General features: G+C 44.5%; 1 protein-coding gene across 15 annotated transcripts in view; it reads left to right on the top strand.

Moving 5' to 3' along the window:
* Positions 1-21,899, top strand: part of LOC120020955 (formin-binding protein 1-like) — a 94,760-nt gene that overhangs the window by 49,276 nt on the left and 23,585 nt on the right. For all 15 annotated transcript variants that reach the window (XM_038964610.1, XM_038964609.1, XM_038964622.1 and 12 more), the window contains exons 5-6: positions 15,936-15,998; positions 17,990-18,094. In XM_038964610.1, coding sequence (XP_038820538.1) covers positions 15,936-15,998; positions 17,990-18,094 — 168 coding nt within the window. The remainder of the gene's footprint in view (positions 1-15,935; positions 15,999-17,989; positions 18,095-21,899) is intronic.

Below are 21,899 nucleotides of genomic sequence, written 5' to 3'. Positions count from 1 at the left end.
TTACAACATTAACAATGTCTACACTATTTTAATGGACCAAAAATGAGCTTTTCTTTCAAAAACAAGGACATTTCTAAGTGACCCCAAACTTTTGAACAGTAGTGTACATATGAAATTAGTAAAGCAGTATGTAAACATTATTAAAGTGACTTGTGTTCCATTATTAAAGTGACCAGTGATGTATATAAGGCAGCAGCCTCTAAGGTGCCTGGTTGAGTAACCGGGTGGTAGCCGGCTAGTGATGGCTATTTAACAGTCTGATGGCCTTGAGATAGAAGCTGTTTTTCAGATGTCCTTGATTATCTTTTTGGCCTTCCTGTGACATCGGGTGCTGTAGGTGTCCTGGAGGGCAGTCAGTGTGCCCCCGTGATGGGTTGGGCAGACCGCACCACCCTCTGGAGAGCCCTGCGGTTGCGGGTTGTGCAGTTGCCGTACCATGCGGTGATACATCCCGACAGGATGCTCTCAAAAAGTTTGTGAGGGTCTTAGGGGCCAAGACAAATTTCTTCAGCCTACTGAGGTTGATGAGGCGCTGTTGCGCCTTCTTCACCACACTATCTGTGTGGGTGGACCATTTCAGATTGTCAGTGATATGTAGGCCGAGGACCTAGAAGCTTTTTACCTTCTCCACTGCGGTCCCGTCGATGTGGATAGGGGAATGCTGCCTCTGCTGTTTCCTGAAGTCCACGATCAGCTCCTTGGTTTTGTTGACGTTGAGTGAGAGGTTATTTGCCTGGCACCACTCCGCCAAGGCCCTCACCTCCTCCCTGTAGGCTGTCTCGTCATTGTTGGTAATCAGGCCTACTACTGTTGTGTCGTCTGCAAACTTGATGATTGAGTTGGAGGAGTGCGTGGCCATGCACTCCCTGATCATGGGTGAACAGGGAGTACAGGAGAGGGCTGAGCACGCACCCTTGTGGGGCCCCTATGTTGAGGATCAGCGAAGTGGAGGTGTTGTTTCCTACCTTCACCCATGAAGGTAGGAAACAATGGCAACGGCAATGGCAACGGTTCACCATCTATGCATGGTTTCTGGTTTGGGTAGGTTTTAATAGTCAGAGCGGGAACAACATCCCCTATACACTTCCTGTTGAACTCAGTCACCGTGTCCATGTATATGTCAATGTTAATCTCAGAGGCTACCCGGAACATATCCCAGTCAGCGTGATCATAACAAACTTGAAGCATGGATTCCGATTGGTCTGATCAATGTTGAGTAGACCTTAGCACAGGTACTTCCTGTTCGAGTTTCTGCCTATAGGAAGGGAGGAGCAAAATGGAGTCGTGGTCTGATTTGCCGAAGTGAAGGCGGTGGAGGGCCTTGTAAGCATCCCGGAAGGGGGAGTTACAGTTGTCGAGTGTTTTAGCAGCGCAGGTACTACAGTCAATGTGTGATAGAACTTCGGTAGCATTTTCCTCAAATTTGAGTTGTTAAAATCCCCAGCTACAATAAATTCGGCCTCAGGATATGTGGCTTCCAGTTTGCAAAAAGTCCAGTGTATTTCCTTGAGGGCCGTCTTGGTATCGGCTTGACGGGGAATATACACTGCTGTGACTATAACCGAAGAGAATTCTCTTGGGAGGTAATATGGTCAGCATTTGATCGTGAGGTATTCTAGGTCAGGTGAACAAAAGTACTTGAGTTTCTGTATGTTATCACAATCACACCATGATTAGTTAATCATGAAACATACACCACAGCCTTTCTTCTTCTCGGAGAGTTCTTTATTCCTGTCTGCGCGATGTACTGAGAACCCAGCTGACAGTTTTTCCGGAGAGAGCCATGATTCCGTGAAATAGAGTATGTTACAGATGTCTCTCTGGAAGGAGATCCTCGCCCTGAGCTCGTCTACTTTATTGTCCAGAGACTGAACATTACGGAATATTATACTCGGAAGTGGTGGATGGTGTGCACGCCTCCTGAGTCGGACTAGAAGTCCACTCCGAATACCTCTTCTCCGCCGCCGGCGTCTTGGAGCAGCCTCCGGGATAAGTTAAATTGCCCTGGGGGGTATGAACAAAGGATCCAATATGGGAAAGTTGTATTCCTGGCCGTAATGCTGGTGAGTTACCGCCGCTCTGATATCCAAACGTTATTTCCGGCTGTATGTAATAACACAAAAAAACCTTCTGGGCTAATAATGTAAGATATAACACACAAACAAACGAAATCTGCAAAGTTGCTTTGTAGCTAGAAGCAGGGCTGTTGGCGCCATCTTATCTGGTTGTCTATTGGTCTATGTTTGCGGTCAGTCTTGCTCTTCTACACTACTTACCCTTAAACATACAGTTTATTTTATAGACAGTAAAACGTTCAAGCTTTATCCAGAAACCCAGACACACTTGCCCACAGGAAAGAGAGAGAGCGAGGCCTATCCTGTCCGCTTGCCCTATCCTGTACACTGAGGTCATAGTTGTGTCAAGATACTGTAGATACACAGCCAGCCGCCCAAAGACTGGCCATTGGGCCAACACATGACTCTATGTGTGTGTCCCAAATGGCACCCTATTCCCTATATAGTGCACTACTTTTGACCAAAGAGAATAGGTACCATTAGGGTTGCAGCCAATGACTCCTTTATATGGAACAAATCTTAGACTTCTCTATCATTTAGAGGTTATATTTCTCTTATAAACCCCCTTTAAACACATTTGTCCTTCCCATTGTAAACATGCATTAACACAGTAGTAATATCTTAGTTAGGGTTCAAGGAAAACAGAATTGAGGCCACCTTTTAGACATTAGTTTTGGTCAGAGGCAAGGGGAAACTACTCAACTAGAAAAAGAGCAGTTTTTCAGAAAAACTGTCACGGCCCATCATGTCACAGAAGCTCTGCTAGGGAATACATCAGAGTTGAAAACTGTAAAGAGCTGCAGGTCGTCAGCTGGCTGACATGACCTTTCCCACTGACCTCTCTAAGCATGTGTCTACACACCACACTGTCAAGGACAAGGCACTGTATGCCCTCCCTCTTGAGCTTCCCTTAAAAGACCACAGCAGTAAAACAGGGAACCCTGAAGGACTATTGATTCAGCCATTTTTTTCCTAAAGCTCAGTTAGAACAACATAGAGATTGCGAACACCGAGAGGGGGATTTCCAGGGAGCTCTTCTAACTGTCTCTAAGTTTGTTTGAAGAAGAATCCTCAGGCCCTCAGGGTTTGCCCTGGTCTGTAGGCTTTGGGTCTGGTTTGATCTAGCCGGGCTCGGCTCGGCCTGGGTCTGGCCTCAGGTCTGGGTCTCTGTCTATCTATTGTCTTGTCTTGTGTTTGGCCCCGCTCCCAAAAGATTGGCCCTCATGCACTAGAAATGTTCCCCTCAGACTGCCTGCAGGATGCTATTGCGACCGACCTACACACTCGCGCACACCCTCCTTTTTTCCGCCTCCTCCGTCTCTCTGCTTTCCCCAGGGCAGTTAGCTCTCTTTTTTTTATTCACCTCTCTTTTTACCAGTCTTTAATTACATTTCTTACACATACACACTCGTCACCTGGTAGTCCGTCATCCATCTTCCTGCTCAATTGAATAACATTTGGCTACAATCACAATGTTGCCTTGAGGACTGCCAGTTAGCCTCGTATCTAACTCTAAACCAACAAATGCCCACATCCAGAGATAGTAGCCTCTCTGTAAGCCAACATTGAAGGGGATTTTCCCTCCCTCATTCCATCCCATAGCTTTTGTCAGTTTATTGGTTTTAAGGACAGTAAATTGTTTTTATCTGCATGATAGAGATGACTGATGTAATGTCTGCTTCCAAGTCACACTCTCAAACACATAGATCCCCTGAACGCAGCTCACTTTCCAGCCCACTTTCCAGCTCACACTCTCAAATAAATACAGTTGAAGTCGGAAGTTTACATACACTTAGGTTGGAGTCGTTAATACTTGTTTTTTAACCACTCCACAAATTTCTTGTTAACAAACTATAGTTTTGGCAAGTCGATTAGGACATCTACTTTGTGCATGACACATTTCCAACAATTGTTTACAGAGATTATTTAACTTATAATTCACTGTATCACAATTCCAGTGGGTCAGAAGTTTACATACACTAAGTTGACTGTGCCTTTAAACAGCTTGGAAAATTCCAGAAAATGATGTCATGGCTTTAGAAGTTTCTGATAGGCTAATTGACATAATTTGAGTCAATTGGAGGTGTACCTGTGGATGTATTTCAAGGCCTACCTTCAAACTCAGTGCCTCTTTGCTTGACATCATGGGAAAATCAAAAGAAATTAGCCAAGACCTCAGGAAGAAATGGTAGACATCCACAAGTCTGGTTCATCCTTGGGAGCAATTTCCAAACACCTGAAGGTACCATGTTCATCTGTACAAACAGTACGCAAGTATAAACACCATGGGACCACACAGCCATCATACCGCTAAGGAAGGAGACGTGTTCTGTCTCCTAGAAATGAACGTACTTTGGTGCGAAAAGTGAAAATCAATCCCAGAACAACAGCAAAGGACCTTGTGAAGATGCTGGAGGAAACAGGCACAAAAGTATCTATATCCACAGTAAAACAAGTCCTGCGTAACCTGAAAGGCCGCTCAGCAAGGAAGAAGCTACTGCTCCAAAACCGCCATAAAAAAGCCAGACTACGGTTTGCAAGTGCACATGGGGACAAAGATTGTACTTTTTGGAGAAATGTCCTCTGGTCTGATGAAACAAAAATATAACTGTTTGGCCATAATGACCATCGCTATGTTTGGAGGAAAAAGGGGGAGGCTTGCAAACCGAAGAACACCATCCCAACCGTGATGCACGGGGGTGGCAGCATCATGTTGTGGGGGTGTTTTGCTGCAGGAGGGACTGGTGCACTTCACAAAATAGATGGCATTATGAGGTAGAACAATTATGTGGATATATTGAAGCAAAATCTGAAGACATCAAATCAAATGTATTTATATAGCCCTTCTTACATCAGCTGATATCTCAAAGTGCTGTACAGAAACCCAGCCTAAAACCCCAAACAGCAAGCAATGCAGGTGTAGAAGCACGGTGGCTAGGAAAAACTCCCTAGAAAGGCCAAAACCTAATGAGAAACCTAGAGAGGAACCAGGCTATGAGGGGTGGCCAGTCCTCTTCTGGCTGTGCCGGGTGGAGATTATAACAGAACATGGCCAAGATGTTCAAATGTTCATAAATGACCAGCATGGTAAAATAATAATAATCACAGTAGTTGTCGAGGGTGCAGCAAGTCAGCACCTCAGGAGTAAATGTCAGTTGGATTTTCGTAGCCGATCATTGAGAGTATCTCTACCGCTCCTGCTGTCTCTAGAGAGTTGAAACAGCAGGTCTGGGACAGGTAGCACGTCCGGTGAACAGGTCAGGGTTCCATAGCCGCAGGCAGAACAGTTGAAACTGGAGCAGCAGCATGGCCAGGTGGACTGGAGACAGCAAGGAGTCATCATGCCAGGTAGTCCTGAGGCATGGTCCTAGGGCTCAGGTCCTCCGAGAGAGAGAAAGAAAGAGAGAGAGAAAGAGAGAATTAGCGAGAGCATACTTAAATTCACACAGGACACCAGATAAGACAGGAGAAGTACTCCTGATATAACAAACTGACCCTAGCCCCCCGACACATAAACTACTGCAGCATAAATACTGGAGGCTGAGACAGGAGGGGTCAGGAGACACTGTGGCCCCATCAGATGATACCCCCGGACAGGGCCAAACAGGAAGGATATAACCCCACCCACTTTGCCAAAGCACAGCCCCCACACCACTAGAGGGATATCTTCAACCACCAACTTACCATCCTGAGACAAGGCCGAGTATAGCCCACAAAGATCTCCGCCACGGCACAACCCAAGGGGGGGCGCCAACCCAGACAGGAAGATCACGTCAGTGACTCAACCCATTCAAGTGACGCACCCCTCCTAGTCAGGAAGTTAAAGCTTGGTCGCAAAAGGGTCTTCCAAGTGGACAATGACCCCAAGCATACTTCCAAAATTGTTGGCAAAATGGCTTAAGGACAACAAAGTCAATGTATTAGAGTCGCCATCACAAAGCCCTGACCTCAATCATATAGAATATTTCTGGGCAGAACTGAAAAAGCGTGTGCGAGCAAGGATCCTACAAGGATCCTACACCAGCTCTGTCAGGAGGAATGGGCCAAAATTCACCCAACTTATTGTGGGAAGCTTGTGGAAGGCTACCTGAAACGTTTGACCCAAGTTAAACAATGTAAAGGCAATGCTACCAAATCCTAAGTGTATGTAAACTTCTGACCCACTGGAAATTTGATGAAAGAAATAAAAGCTGAAATAAATCATTCTCTCAACTATTATTCTGACATTTCACATTTCACAGCTACAGTTTCCTATTATTCCCTCTGTAACTAACCCTAAGTCAGTCATACCCTGGTTTATTGGCCCATAGAGACACTGTCTGGGGCTCAATTTTGGCTCTTTGTTCAATGTAGTCATTATTTCCTTATTGGTAAGAATAGTACAGCATTTGGAAGTGGCTGTTTGTTGTGCTAATCAGGTTGTTCGCTTGCTTGTGGAGTGCCGTAACCTGGCGGTCAGTCTGTTTTTAGCTCTGTCCAGCAGCCAACTTCCTAGTTGTTGTCATGCCAAACACGCAGCAGAAACTGACTGGAACAGGTTGTTGTACAGAGCACCTGTGTTGCGACGGTGTTGTTGAAAATAGAACGTTATGTCTGTGCCTGTCGATAGTACGCGAAGCCCGAGAGCTACACATGCTTATTCATGATTCATGAGCGTATCTGTGTCTGTTTACTAGTTTGCTTGTAGTAACATAGTATTGGCTATATGAAGCATCAGAAGAAGCAGTCTAGAATAGAAATAGGTGGCCTTCTTCGGAGAGACCCTCTATGCTAAGCGTTTGGCCCAGAGTAAGTAGCCTAATATGTATAGATACGGGACTGTTATTTAGCTGTGAGAAAACAGGAATAAGCTCTGCCTCTCTCTTAATATTTGTGACACATGCAATCATCAACACAGTCATCAGTATCTCCTGTAGCCATTTGTTTTGCTATAGAAACAGACTGATATCTGCAGACATAGACAGACAGAGTGATTATAGGATGGTTGAGTCACTCTTGTCTACGACTGGCCCTCCTGGGGGCTTACAGTGGCCTACTGGCCTTTCAGTGGGACAGCACAGCACAGAATGATGGGAGCATTAAATTAATACCCTAACCTCCATTAATTCCACAGTTATGGAGCTGGGTTTTGGACTGGAACCCCCTGCCTCCCTCCCACTCCTCTTCATCCTCCTTCTCCTCCCATTTCTCAGTGTTTGAACCCTCAGAAAGCCCAGCTCTGGGGGACAGAGGGAGGTGGGGAAGGGGGCAGACGAGGTGAGAGGGGGGTCAGTCCTCCTCCTTCCCAGATGCTTCTGAGCTTACGGTATACAGCAGCCTCTCCACTGGGAGTCAGGCCAGGTGGGTCTGGTTTATGTAAGTGGCTATATCCATCTTTATGGTCTTAGTGCTGTAGTAGGCCCCTAGAGGTAAGAAGAGTCACTGCCGCCTCAAAGTAGGTGCCGCACACGTACACCCTTTTACATTCAATTAGGCTAAATACATACATTGAAATATGTGTACACAGAGTTCATTGAGTCATGTAGAGTGGGAGATTTGAGCGACAAAATTTGAGTGAAGCATGCTGGTCTAGAACATTAATGCTGCCATAAAAGTCCATATCCAAGGGTGGATGCTGCTAGCCAGATGACAACACATGGTGTGTATAGAGCAGGCAGGGTTAATATGGGATGAGACGGCTAAGTCTCTGAGGCCTTAGTAGAGCTGCTGAGTTTATGCTGAGGAATCATTAAGATGGTCACTCAGCAACAACACACAGCCGGCCCTGAGTAGCAGACCTGGGTTCAAATACTATTTCAGGTATTTCAATTACTCTTCAATACATTTCAAAACAGGTTTATTCAGATAGCTTTTATTTGAGAAAAAGAAGTAGTTGACTATTAGAATGCATTTGGAAAAACACTTGGAAAGTATTTTAAAATAGTAAAATACACCGACTCAAATATACTCCCATACTTTTAACCCAGGTATTTGAAAATAGTATTTTAAACCGTTTTGAAAAATACGTTCAAGTATAATTTGGTTGACTATTTGTTTTTTAAAATAAATAACCATTCAAAGACTCAAATAAAAGTACTTGTTTTGGGCTGTGTATTTGAAAATACTCAATACACAGAACAAAGTATTTAAATAACAAATACTCAAATACACATGTATTTGAACACAGGTCCTCTATGGACCTCCATGCCCTGCCCAGCTCAGAAGGCTTTAGCTGCATGCTGTAGCCTAATAAGGGCCTGGAAAGACCTTGTAACGACTGTTAAACGCTGTCGAGAGCATCTGGAATTGCTGATTAGTTGGACTACTTGTAGATGTCCTGATGGGCTTCTGATGGTATTTTAATGTATTTCTATGTTGTTATATGAAGGAAACATCCTGGCAGTAGGGCTGGGACTAGATGATTAGTAAGCACACTTGTAGAGGTCTTGATGATGGGTCTCTGATGATTTTATCAAATTAATTGCCTGATCTGTTTAGGCCTATTTTGGAGAAAAAAAACCTCGCTCTAGCAGTGCGTTTGGGGATTAGGAGGTTGCCCAGAAATTCTAACCAGACCACAATGGGACAACTGTCCACATAGGCCATAACATTTAAACAAAACCAACTGTTAGAGATGTGAAAAAAATATTTAAAAAATCTGTTGAAAAACTAAAAGGGAAAAACAAAAGGGTCATAAATGTCCTTGGCTAGCTTGGCGAGGGATTACAGCTCTCATTCATCATTGGAAGACAGTGCAGCTAAGTCGTTGAGAGTGTTTTGTATCTGGAGCTGGTCTGGAGGCTGGGGCGGTCTGCTTTGCTCTGCCTGTTACATTCCTCTCCTGTTGTGTGGAAAGATAAATAAAAGCCAAAGAGAGGAGGTGGAAGAGGAGGGGAGCAGAAGGACGTGGATGAGGAGAGGCGAGGGGAGGGGTGGAGGACGTGGATGAGGAGAGGGGAGGGGAGGAGGAAGAGGAGGAGGGCCGAGGTCTCCTGTTGTCTCCCCCCAGACAGACCCAGACCCCAGTCATAAACGACTGCTCCTCACTGTAACTCTATACTGTCTGAAGTGTCCTTCAATGAGCTAAACACGAGGGGTAGTGTTTCGCTATGTTTTCATAGCGTCTGATATGTCTGTGTCTGTGCAGACACACTGGTGGATAAATTGTGGGTCTTTATATCCGCCAGTCAGAGTTAGTGTGTGTGTGTCTTCGATAAGGTTAGCTGCGCTCGGGTCACTAATTCTCCAGACCTGACAGTGAAAAATGTGCACCTGCGCACTGATCATAATAGCTGATGCCAGAGACACAGAGAACCCAATAATACACATCTGATCCTCTTGCCCGGTCCATCTATTCCACTCCAGTCCCACAGCTCCCACCATAATACATATCACTCAGAGAGAATGATGATTGGACTAATGAGCCTGGCATGGTGTGTGTGCATGTGTACACGTGAGAGAGAACCAGGGAGAGAGTGTGTGTGTGTGCGTGTGTGAGAGAGAGACTTATTAATCATTTTTAAACCCCCTTTATCGGGTCAAGACCGTACAGTACAGGAATATTCAATCTGAAATCATGCACCACCGCGCTCATGTGTACCAGCGTGTGAGAAAAACAGAAGTTTGAGAGGGTTTAAGAGAACAACTTCAGATCCCACTCATTGTCAATGCCCCCCCCCCCCCCGAAGCCCCCATGTATGGATGAAACGGTTCCCAACCGATCTGTAGTAGGGAAAACTCCACCTTCAGTCTTGCTGCCACTAACCCCTTGAGCATATCCACCACATCCACAGACCCCTGTCTCTGTAAACATTTCTACTTGGTCTTCCAGATGGCTAGCTTCGCTACTGCTGACCGAAAGTTGAGTAGGACTACTACAACCCTGTGCCTGAAACTGTCCTAGAATGAACAGCCTGGAAGAGAAAAGCTCCCCCCGTGGCCGAAGACCAGCTGGTTAGCAGGGTAAACATCCCTATCATTCTTGGACACTGTATGAAGAGATGAGCTAACGACTCGGGCTCAGAACAAAATGGACAAGCCTCTCCAACGCTTGGTTTTCGGTACACCAGATGTCTATTGGTGGCTTTTGTCCAATGTATGATCCTCCATTGGAGGTCAGCTGTCCATTTGTCGATTGGCCGCTTGTATAGTGATCACCAACAGCCTTTTGGGGAAGTGCCTGAACCAAACAACTCAGCCCACCTCATTGACTTCACCCCTCCCAGAGAACGTGCATTTACACATGTTGTGTACATCGCATTCTTTCCAACTGCCTTGAACTCCCCAGTTCTGGGGTCATGAATGACAGCAGCAGACCCTCACCCTCCTGCACTGCCCACGCAACAGCAGCAGTGACATTCAGGGTGGGGAGGACTCACTCTTGGCCCTCAGTCCACTGGTCAGAATGTGTGTTGTGGGACGCAAAACCTTGATAGATTGCTGGAAATGATCGGCTTAGATATGAGATATGATCTTGTATTCTGCACACAACAATGCTACAGGTGTACCGTTTTTTTTCAAAAGATCCAAATGAAGAAAACACAAACAAACCAAGATGTTGTTGACTTCACCGTTGATAGAAAGTTGAGACGAACAGATGTTTGGGAACAATATAAAATATAAATCTAGCCATTTCTTCTTGCAAACTGTGTATGTTTGCTTGTCATATGAGAACAGGATTTCCTCCAATGTTCCAACTCATCTCTGCGTCAGACAACAGAATGTCCTCTCTCGCTCTCGCTCTCTCAAACTGGCATGGATCTAACCCTCTGAAGAACTAAAGAGATTGTGTGTGTGTGGTTCAGGGGGTTCACTAACAGCTATGCAGGGAGTATTTTTTGTAAGGTGAGTCTAAAATGTTGGTGTGTGAAAGAGGGAGAGAGAGTCTTTTCTTTTCTGTACCAGGAGCATAGTGGACAATTCCTTTGTCTGGGAGAAGAACACGTGTCCAAGTAAAGGGCTACCAACTGAACCCGGCATCACATGAGACACTTCATCTTACTGATCTTTTCAAAATCTCTTCTACCTGACTTGGACTCAACCCGCATTCTTAATCATTATCCCAAAATCTAGGCAACCAGCACAGATTTTGGAGAAAGTCAAGAACATGGTAATTTAGCCTGAGGGGAATACAAGCCAAAGTGCATATTTAGAACATTAATCAGCCTATCCATAATGCATGTTTCTCTGCCAGTCTCCCCTCCTCTGAATGTGAGAGCCTTCAGAGCTTCAGGTCATTGACCTGTTGAAATGCCAGCGGGCTCCTTGGCAGCCCCAAGCCCCGGCAGTCACATGTTGCTGTTCTGAAGAGGATAGGAGAAGGGGAGGCTATGTGGTCGGGGAGATAAGAGGGGTGTTCCCCTCCCCTGGTGTGGACCATACGTTCTGGATGGACCGGGGCCAAGTGGATCACTGCAAGGCAGTCCAGTCATTTTAAATGGCCAGATAGACTGGCAGACACTGAGAAGCACTGTCTGTAGACTATGTTGCCCATACAGATGCACATGTACAATCTTAGGGAAAAAAGGTGCTATCTAGAACCTAAAAGGGTTCTTTGGCTGTCCCCATAGGAGAACCCTTTGAAGACCTCCTTTTGGTTCCAGGTAGAACCCTTTTGGTTCCTTGTAGAACTCTTCCCACAGAGGAACCCTTGGAACCTTTGTGTTTTTGTTTTAAGAGTGTAGTCTATGTTCTCATCAGACTAGACCTGCAGCATCTTTATTGCAGATGGGTCTGAATCAGAAACACGAGGCAGACTCTTTTTTGTTTTAGATGGTGCCTATGCCTCGTTAAGCTGTCCAGGTCAGAATCATACACTTAGAAAACTCGTTTTACTTTAGACTCGTTAATGTTTTCATATGGCGACTGTGCATCGTATAGCCATACATCTCTGCCACATACTGTAGGACTATATATTCCATCACAGCCCTGTGTACAACAGTACTCAAGCATTGGTTGATCTCAAGAGTAGCTTGTTTGGGGAGGAGTGTTAGTGTCTCAGCCTGTGTCCCATATGGCACCCTATTCCCTATGAGCCCTGGTCAAAAGAAGTGCACTATATAAATGGAATAGTGCGCAATTTGGAACACAGCCTCGGTGTGGTTTGTTTATCTTTGATGTGATGGAAGAAGTGTTGATTTGAAACGACATGGAGAGTTGGCTGCCTTCCCCCTAAAACTCAGTCTCCGTTGCCTTTGCTTTCGTAAACTTCCCTCAGAAATGTTGTCATGGAGAAGCAAATATTTGCTTGACGGGAGAGAGTTGGACATTAACAATGTCACTTGATCCGGTCTTTTCAGTGTCTTGTGTCTTGTGAAATGACTTGCCGCCTGCCTCTCTGTGTGGCGACCTGAGGAAGTAAATATTATTCTGTCAGTTATGATAAATGTACAAACCTGTTTAAAGGGGAGTTTGGGGAGCGACCCTTTAGTATATTTTCAGTTGAAGAGCTGAGACACTTGACTACACCACTGGACTCCCCAATGCATTTTAAAGGGTAGGAAGCATGAGTTATTACTCACCAATGTAACACCACAGTGTGGTCAAAGATGTATTATCTTAGTTGTAGTCACGATCTGGTTACCTATAAGTACAAACATAGTTATGTTTTTGGTTTGTTACACATTTATACAACGTGTGGCTCTAATCCAGAATGCTGATTGGTTAAAACTGCATTCCAGCCAGTGTCTATTCCACAAGTTACCACCGGATAAATCTATGAAGTTAAAATGCCTATTTACTCTGTTCCATCTGACTGCGCAATCTACTGTCCGATCAGCCCAGCCAGGCAATTTATAAACTTGATCTCCACTATAAAAAGCATCTTGTTACGTCTACTCCCGCTCCCCCTCTCCAGCCCTCGATATTGCCAGTTTACTAATTATTACACACACCTGCCACCATCGTTACGCGCACCTACGCCTCATGAGACTCACCTGGAATCCATCACCTTCCTGATTAAATGTCACTCCCTTTGGTTCTTTCCCCAAGCATTATTGATTCTGTTTCTTTTTTTTCATGTCTGTACGCTCCTCGTGTTTCTTGTTTTGTTCCGGTATTTATTAAATTCACTCTCTGTACTTGTTTCCCCATTCTTAGCGTACACTTTACACATCAAGACATTTTCTCACATTTCTTTTAGACTAAGATTTAGTTTTCAACAGCGGAGATTTGTATAAACATTGCTGTCTGTCTCTCCGACATTTGCAACATTGTTTCAATATTCAAGTTCGAGCTCCAGCTGTCCCATAGTCATGAACGTGTCGGGAGTCGGGACGAGACAGACAGACAGACAGACAGACAGGCAGGCAGGCAGGCAGGCAGGCAGCGTCTCTCAACCAGTTGAAATCATGAATCAGTTGGCCACATTTTTATGGATATATAGAAAGAAATGTCAATTTAAAAAAGGTCAAACGAAACGAAGTGCAGCTAGTTTGCAGTCTTTCCAGCTTCAGTTTGAAGTGATTGTGTTGCTGTGTTGTTGGCTAGCTCCTCTGAACAACAGTGTCCTGATGAGAGAGCACATTTTCTATGCCAGGTGAAGTCGCCCCTCATTAGCTCATTGTTATGGATGTCTCCAAATAAATGTCACCTGAAAACAGCTTAAACGATCGCAAGTGCAACTACTGTTGTTATTCTGGCTGCGTTGTTTGACGTGACTGTAAGTTAGCCGTAGTTGGCTAGCTAGCAAGAAAGAGATAAGAACGCTCCCAGCCAGTATGGCAATGGAACATTTAGAACGAACGACTGGGTCGCATCCATAGATACAGAACTAAAAAACTGCATTGGGACTTTTGACGTGTATACTAATACAAATCCATATGTTACACGTGGTTACATTTATGCTACATACCCTTTAAAGTGGCTCACACCATTGTGTGGGTGAGCCATTCCCTTTAAGAACTAAAGGACTTCCTCTGAAACAGTTTGAGGACTTCTTCCTTTGACAGCTTCCCCAAAGATAGTCATGGCTTTACCAGTGAGATAGGGAAGTGAGAAGTGAGATTCCCAAGGTCAACCCAGTTCATTCATAAAGCCTAGACATTGATAGACATGTACTGTAAATAATTAATTGGGGAGACGTTAATTCCTTGTTAAGCTCTTCTCGTGTGTGTGTGTGTGTGTGTGTGTGTGTGTGTGTGTGTGTGTGTGTGTGTGTGTGTGTGTGTGTGCTGAATACAAGAGTTACTGGCAGAGGCCATTTAGATTAGAAGCACTGACACGTCACTGAAATACAATCGCTGGGATTTTCATTCTGTGTAATAGCCTGTGTCCTTTATTGAACGCCTGGGGAAGATATTCAACACAGCTACACAGCTACTGAGGCTGAGACCAGCACAGACTGGTGCCTGCTGGGTATAGCTCCCTTTCATTCGTTGTTGATATCAACTGCTTCAATTAAATGTTTTTTCCAGGTCTTATAAGAGGAGTGATATATTATTAGGCCTTTATAACTGATGACACAGATTTTTATGTCCGTTTATTAGTCTTTCTTTTTAACATGTTCAATGACAATCCAGAGAAGAAGTACTCGCTTTTTTATATGCCAGTATTTTTTTTTCACTAAGAGGGCTGCAGAGAAACGTGCTCTGTCTTTTGGCCAAGTGTGGTCTCAGTCATCTCCTTCTCTCATTCTTTCCCTGGAGGGGGGGAAGGCCAAGTTAGAAAAACACCCAGCGTGTTTACTGAGCGTGCCCAGACCAACAGCTGCCATGTCCTCCGTGTGCAATATGCCACGCTTGGCAAAGCTGGCACTGGCAGCCATCTTAGAATATCTCTCTCTGTATCAATCTCTATCTGTGTTTGTCTGGGTATGTCTATGTCCTTTCCTCTCCTGCTGCCCTTTATATATCCCTGTCTTTCCTGTCTATTCCAACACTTTCTTTCTCACTATCTTTCCTTTCCCCCTCCATTTCTCTCTCACTCTTTTCTCTCTCGCTCTCTTTCTCTCTCTCCCCCCCTTCTAAATCCCTCTTCCCCTGTCTCTGTCTCTCTCGCACTCTCTCACACAGACACACACACATACATACATACACACACACACACACACACACACACACACACACACACACACACACACACACACACACACACACACACACACACACACACACACACACACACACACACACACAAACACAGAGCCACACACACCGTCCATGGTCATGCCTCAGTACAGCCTAATTGTTTTCTGGCCCTCTGGGCTTTGGCCACCCGTGTTACATTGGGGGGTGGGAGAATGAAGATGGGTGTCCTATCACCAGGCATGGTAATCATCAGTAGCTTGCTCTCACCTTCCTGTAATATGTCACTAGTGTCAGAGCATGTGACTATGCAGTGCTACACTCGAATCCCCAGTGTCTCCCTACCCTGGTCCTCGAGTACTCCCAGAAGTACACATTTTTTGTTGTGGCCCTGGACAAACACACCTCGTTCAACTCATTGAGGGCTCGATGATTGGTTGACAAGTTGAATCAGGTGTGCTTGTTGTCCATGGTTACAATACAAAATGTGTACTGTTGGGTGTACAGGAGGACCAGGGTTGGGAAACACTGCTCTAACTTACCAACCAGCTTCTGTTTTGTTCTGCTTTATTTTTTATTTTTAAGTACATTATGTTGGATGTTGTAATTAGAATCTCCTGGTGTTTCACGGCATGAGTCATGCGTCCTGACAGAAACATCAGCCACCCCTCATTTCATCTGCCTTCCTTCTCTTTCATCAAGGGCAAACTCCACGTTTCTCTCCCTCTATTTCTTTATCCCCCCCCCGTTTCTCGCTGTTTCTCTATCACTCTATCCTTTGTAGGTATGATTTATGAGCAGACATTGTAATAATCTCTCTTTCTCCCTCTCTCGCTCTCTCTTTCTCTCTTTCTCTCAGCATTTCCATGATGGACGTAAAGCACAGCAACACATTGAATGCTCGTGGAAACAGCTGGAGGCGGTGAGTACTGTGTGCAGTGTAGTATTGCTGACTAGAGTATTATAGTACCCTGTAGTCAGAGTACTACTACAGTTATGACGACCCGAGTGCGCATGCAGTTGCTACATTGCAGTATAGTAGGTGGACAAACCGATGCCCATTACCTGGCAGTGAGAACGGCAGCTAGTCAAGTTTAGTGGGTATTGAATGTATTGAACTGTTGAATAAAAGTCACGAGGCAGGAATTTACACAGGATTATACTCATAAAATACAGCCGTAATACAGCCTTCCTCCCGAAGCCATTCCATCCCGATGAGAAACTAAACCGAGACGATGGTCCCTTTCTTGTGAATGAGAGAGATTGTCGAGACTAGAACAGCAGAGCTCAAAGTTTATCAATTTATCAACACAATTTATTAACTGCTTCTCAGATTGAGATTGAAATTAGATCAAATTAAGAAGTGAAGTGGAGGTGGTGAAATTGTGGTGCCCTATGCTTCCTGGACAAGTAGATTTGTATCTGTAACGATCGTCTGTTGAAGAAGGTGTGGACCAAAGCGCAGCGTGGTAAGTGTCCATGCTTTTTATTTCAACTGAACACTAAATACAAAATAACAAAGAGAATGAACGAAAACCGTGCAAAAAAAGGTGCAGAAACACAAAACAGAAAATAACTACCCACAAAGCATCAGTGGGGAAAAGCTACCTAAGTATGATTATCAATCAGAGACAACGATAGACAGCTGCCTCTGATTGAGAACCACACCCGGCCAAACACAAAGAAATACAGAACATAGAAAATGAACATAGAATGCCCACCCAAATCACACCCTGACCAAACCAAAATAGAGACATAAAAAGCTCTCTACGGTCAGGGCGTGACAGTATCAAAGGTTTAATTCATCATAACATTTGACCATTAGCCTTGATAAATGCACTGCCAGAGACTGGTCAGAATGCATGGAAGCAGATTAAGATATTCCCTCATTAACCGGTTAACAGGTTAACAATTCAGACTGAGGTTCTCATAAACACTGAAGCTTGTTATCGAGAACCTCTGATCTCAGAACAGCTTTGTCGAGTAGAATTTCAAGGACACTGCAGCGAATGATTGTGCATTCCTCAAGCATTTTTCCTGGACAAGCCTGGAATAAAGGGTTCTCTCCAAGCTGATCACAAGTAGTGAAGCAGGAGAGGCCAACAAATGAAGGAGTGGATGAAAGGAGTGGAAGGAGTGTCAATGTGTTTCTTTTCTCTGTAAAGGAGAGCCTATCCCTGTGATTTTTTTGGAGTCTGCAGGGCATTCCCTATCACGGTGCGGTTGTCCTTTTTGAGGGAGTGAGAGAAAACAGGAAAACAGAGAGAGAGAAAAAAAACAGAGAGAGAGAGAGGAAAACAGATGGAGAGAGAAGGAGTGAGGGAGAGAGAGAGGGAGGGAGAAAACATAGAGAGAGGAAAACATATACTGTATATAGAGAGAGAGAACATGGCAGCTCTCCTCCCTCTCTCTATCCTCAATGTTCCCATTGTGCTTGGAGCAGCTAGGCGGGGATCAGAGGTCACCCTCATAGAACAAGCACTAATTGTTCAGAGCGAATGGATGGAGGGAGGGATGGAAGAAGGGATGGTTTTGCGCACAAACGGCCTCCGTGAACATTTATTTAATCTTCAGACCGACTTGACTTTGAGAGAGAGACCCTCTGGCTGTGTCAGAAGCTGCATGTCCAATGTAGGATAACTGACGTCTATGGCATATAATTTGAAACTATATGACGTCCACTCTGTGTGACGTCAATCCCTCTCCGTTCTCCCAAGTTTCCAAAGGGCAAATGTATATTAGCCTATATTATTAGTGAGCATGTCTAGGCCATACTGTATCTGAGTGAAGTCTGTAGCATAATATACTACAGTAGATATATTGCACCGACTGAGGTAATGTTGTATTAGTGAGCATATCTAGGCTATAATATGTATAAGTGACATCTAAATGAACTGTGACTTCTCCCCTCAGAGTAAACGGCGGTTCGAGAGGGACTGTAAAGAGGCGGACAGGGCGCAGCAGTACTTTGAGAGAATGGACGCCGACATCAATGTGACGAAGGCAGACGTGGAGAAGGTATGTGCTGTCACTGCTCTCCCGCTTACCACAAACCAATCACAAACTCTCCTGTTTAACACCAACCAACCAAATGCAGATGCTCACCACTCTCCTGCTCACCACCCGACCAATCCCTCTCTTTGTACTGTAGCACACCCACTCTCTCTCTCTCTCTCTCCCTCTCTCACCCACCCCATGAGGGTGATGCATCAGTAACAGTTTGTTTCGCTGCAGGGCTTTCTGTACAGGCTGGCATTGTCTCTCTCAGTCAGCAGCAGCACAGTAACAGTGATCTCCCACTTCTCACCACGGCTGATAGCAGGACTGACTGAGTCCTCATTATCACTGCTGGCCAGGCCAGAAGCAGAGTAGCCAGTCACTGTGGCCTGCCTGTCTACCGTGTTGCTTGGCAGCACAACCAGCTTTGTGTCCGTGTGTGGGTTGGGGGGGGTTGTGTGTGTGTGTACATTGTTATCTCTATCCAACCCTCCCTCCATGCGTGCTGGGAAAAGTAGTATTTGAGTCGTGTGAATGTGTTGTCTGTTTATCTGTATATTTGTGTTTCTGCTCTCCCTGGCAAATCTCACCAGTCACCACACTTTGTGGCCTTTTATAAAAAAGCCTTTGGGGCCTTGTGTCGACGCCACCTCCTGTGTCCCGAATCATCGGTCGGGAATCGGGATAGCCTCTGACGTCCTTGCCTTTAACCCACACAGTGCCGCACGCCATGCTGCTAGGCATCATGGGTCCCCACCGCCACCATCCCGGCGTGTTGCTTCATCAGCAGTCCGCCCAGCAGCGACCCAGGCTCAGAGCTGACATGGCTCAGATCCGATTAGGATGCTAATACAGGCCTGAACAAGAAGCCTCTATGTCCCCACTGAGACTGACTCACAGCCAAACAGCCACGATGGATGGGCTCAGACCATTGGCTCGGACCAGAGGAGCACTGTACAGAACTGGACTGACAGGAACTGAACTGAGATACAACATCAGCCCGGATTCTCCCTCAACAACAAAAACAGACACATAACCAAGTCTGGGAAACAAGAGGGGCACTGTATGTTTTTGGAAATGATCTCTCAAGTTATTTCCTGCTTGGTTACGAGAAACCAACAAGTCTTTAGTAATAACAAGGATTTTTTTACTGCATGTAAGGATTGATGTTAGTCTACGTAAAATTGGTGACACTCTATATAATGTTATGGTAAGGGAAGGCAACATAGCTCTTGGGAGTCTTGTATGTAGAGCGTATCATTGCCAGTGGATTTTCTGATACATTAACATTCCACTTGTGGTAAACAGGCCCGGTCATAGATAAGCATGATTCTGTAAGTACTCACACTCTACCCCCACACACAGTACACACACTTTCCTGTGTTCTCCAGTTGTGTGTTTTTCTATCTAATGGAACACTGCAGCAGTGTTAACAGCTCCTAAATTATTCAGACTTAGTATCTGTTGTGTGGGTGTTTTGTCTGACTCTGACCTTACTCTCCTCCTTTAACATACTCCGATTCACTTTCTCTCTGAAGACATGGAGAGAAATGAAACGCATAAATAAGTTATGCTTTCATTTCCTCTTTTATAATATACCCAGCTGACATTGGGACGTTCATTTATATATTTCCCTTTTTATTTTTTCTAACATCATTTCCGGCATCTGCTCTTCTACTCTGTTGCTTTATTCTTTCCAACAGTTACTCAACGTTTGTTCTCGTTGCTGTTGTCGTGGCAGATCATAAACGGCCAGCTATCATTCTGATCATAGTATCAGATGGAAAATGTGTGTTTTTCTGTTTCGGTCTGGGAATCGGAGAGCTGAGGTGGACGGCGCCTTACTATTTGAATGTGACCTGTTTTTCCTCAACTCTCTCTATCACACTGGCACATAATATCATGGACACAAGATTGCGAACACGCTGAGTTCAATTAGTACAAAATCATGTACTAAAATCCATCACTTTCTATCGATCACACACAGAGCGATTCTTGGTATTCTATCGACTCTGAAACAAAGGTATACCTCTCACACACGTGGTTATGGGTTTAAAAAGGAGAGGACACCTGTACCATGTCAGATTGAAATGTATTCCGTTTTAAGTTTTAAGTCACTGAAGACTGAAATGTAACGACACTGTTTGACATAGAAACACTGGATTTTCATCAGGTTTTTATTATGAAACATTAATAACGCTCCACCCACGAGGCCAAAGAGGGCGCTTTTGGTCATTGACTTAGGAAAGGGCTACCCAGGCCACGTAAGAGGCTGCTAGATGATCCTGGCAGACAGTTCAGCCATGTGAAACCAAACGCCTCCATGTGTTCTTGCTCTACTCTGTCTGAAGAGACAGATTCCCTCTCAGGTCATTTCGAAGACCTTGGAGTATTACATCATTGGAAGGCACGACATGTCACCACCCCAACCATGAATATGTTGATTTGAGTTATGGTGATGGTTGGATCACTAAGTGTTGGATTGTGTTTTTATGTGTTTATCTTGTGGTATGTTATCTCAAGCACTGCTGAGAGAATTCCGTAATGGGGAAACTGTTGTAAATCTTAACTTAAGATAATAGCAGCATTCCACATGGGATATATTTGGACTAGGGAAGTCCAAGGCTGTGTAGTCTCAGTAAGGACCATGTCACAGAGCAGTCGGTATAATCAGAGAGACTGGAGTTTGTTGAGCTGGGGGATCTTGTGGTTTAGTAAGCAGCTGGTGCAAACCTCACAGCTTCCTGTCTTCCACTGATGGGAAAAATACCACAATTACGGTTTGGCTGCTTCGCCGCATAGATTTAGACAGGTCCCCGTATGGCTCTGTGTGGACCCCAGCCTTTCACTGAGTCTCCTATGGAGTGTTGTCTTCGTTGGAAAGCACTGAAGATGGTAGAAAAGAAGGTCTACTGCTCGGTGCCCCTCACGTCTCAGTTGTAAAGTACTCTAAAAAGGCACGATAGGCCTACCACTTGGTTTGGAGCCCCTTAAAACAACCACTTTCTCTATTGAGGAATGGCCCCACGTCCCCACTACAGATGTAGGATCTTAATTTGAGCCAGTTTGCTACTGAAGGAAAATAATCCTGTGAATTATTATGTGGATTATAAATTATGGACATTTCAGTGGGAATTACAAACATTAGAAGCGTTTTTAAAACTCCAATACACTGCTTTGCAGGAAAATTCTCAGCAACAAAAGAGTGATTCTGTATTTGTTTAGCTACTGTGGTTAACAATGCCAGTGTTAAAGTAGCCCTAACATGATGTTGTTACCCTGTTCTGGCACAGCTTCTCTGGATGAACTCATCCTCATTGGTCCAGGACATGTAGCTATGACTCAGTGGTGGAAAAAGTTGCCAATTGTCATACTTGAGTAAAAGTAAAGATATCTTAATAGAAAATGACTCAGGGAAAAGTTAGTCACCCAGTAAAATACTACTTGAGTAAAAGTTTTAAAGTATTTGATTTTAAATATACTTAAGTATCAAAAGTAAATGTAATTGCTAAAATATACTTTATATACTATAAATTTCAAATTCCTTTTCTTTCAAGTATTAAGCAAACCAGACGGCAGCCTTTTCTTGTTTTTTAAATTTACGGATAGCCAGGGGCACACTCCAACGCTCGCGCAACACAAGTGAAGCATTTGTGTTTAGTGAGTAGGGATGACCAGGGATGTTCTCTTGATAAGTGCATGAATTTGACCATTTTAATGTCTTGCTAAGCATTCAAAATGTAACGAGTACTTTTGGGTGTCAGGGAAAATGTATGGAGTAAAAAGTACATAATTGTCTTTAGGGATGTAGTGAAGTAAAAATTCA

This window comes from Salvelinus namaycush, chromosome 26, assembly GCF_016432855.1.
Source record: "Salvelinus namaycush isolate Seneca chromosome 26, SaNama_1.0, whole genome shotgun sequence".
Taxonomy (NCBI): Eukaryota; Metazoa; Chordata; class Actinopteri; order Salmoniformes; family Salmonidae; genus Salvelinus; species Salvelinus namaycush.
This window is presented reverse-complemented; position numbering and strand designations above follow the sequence as displayed.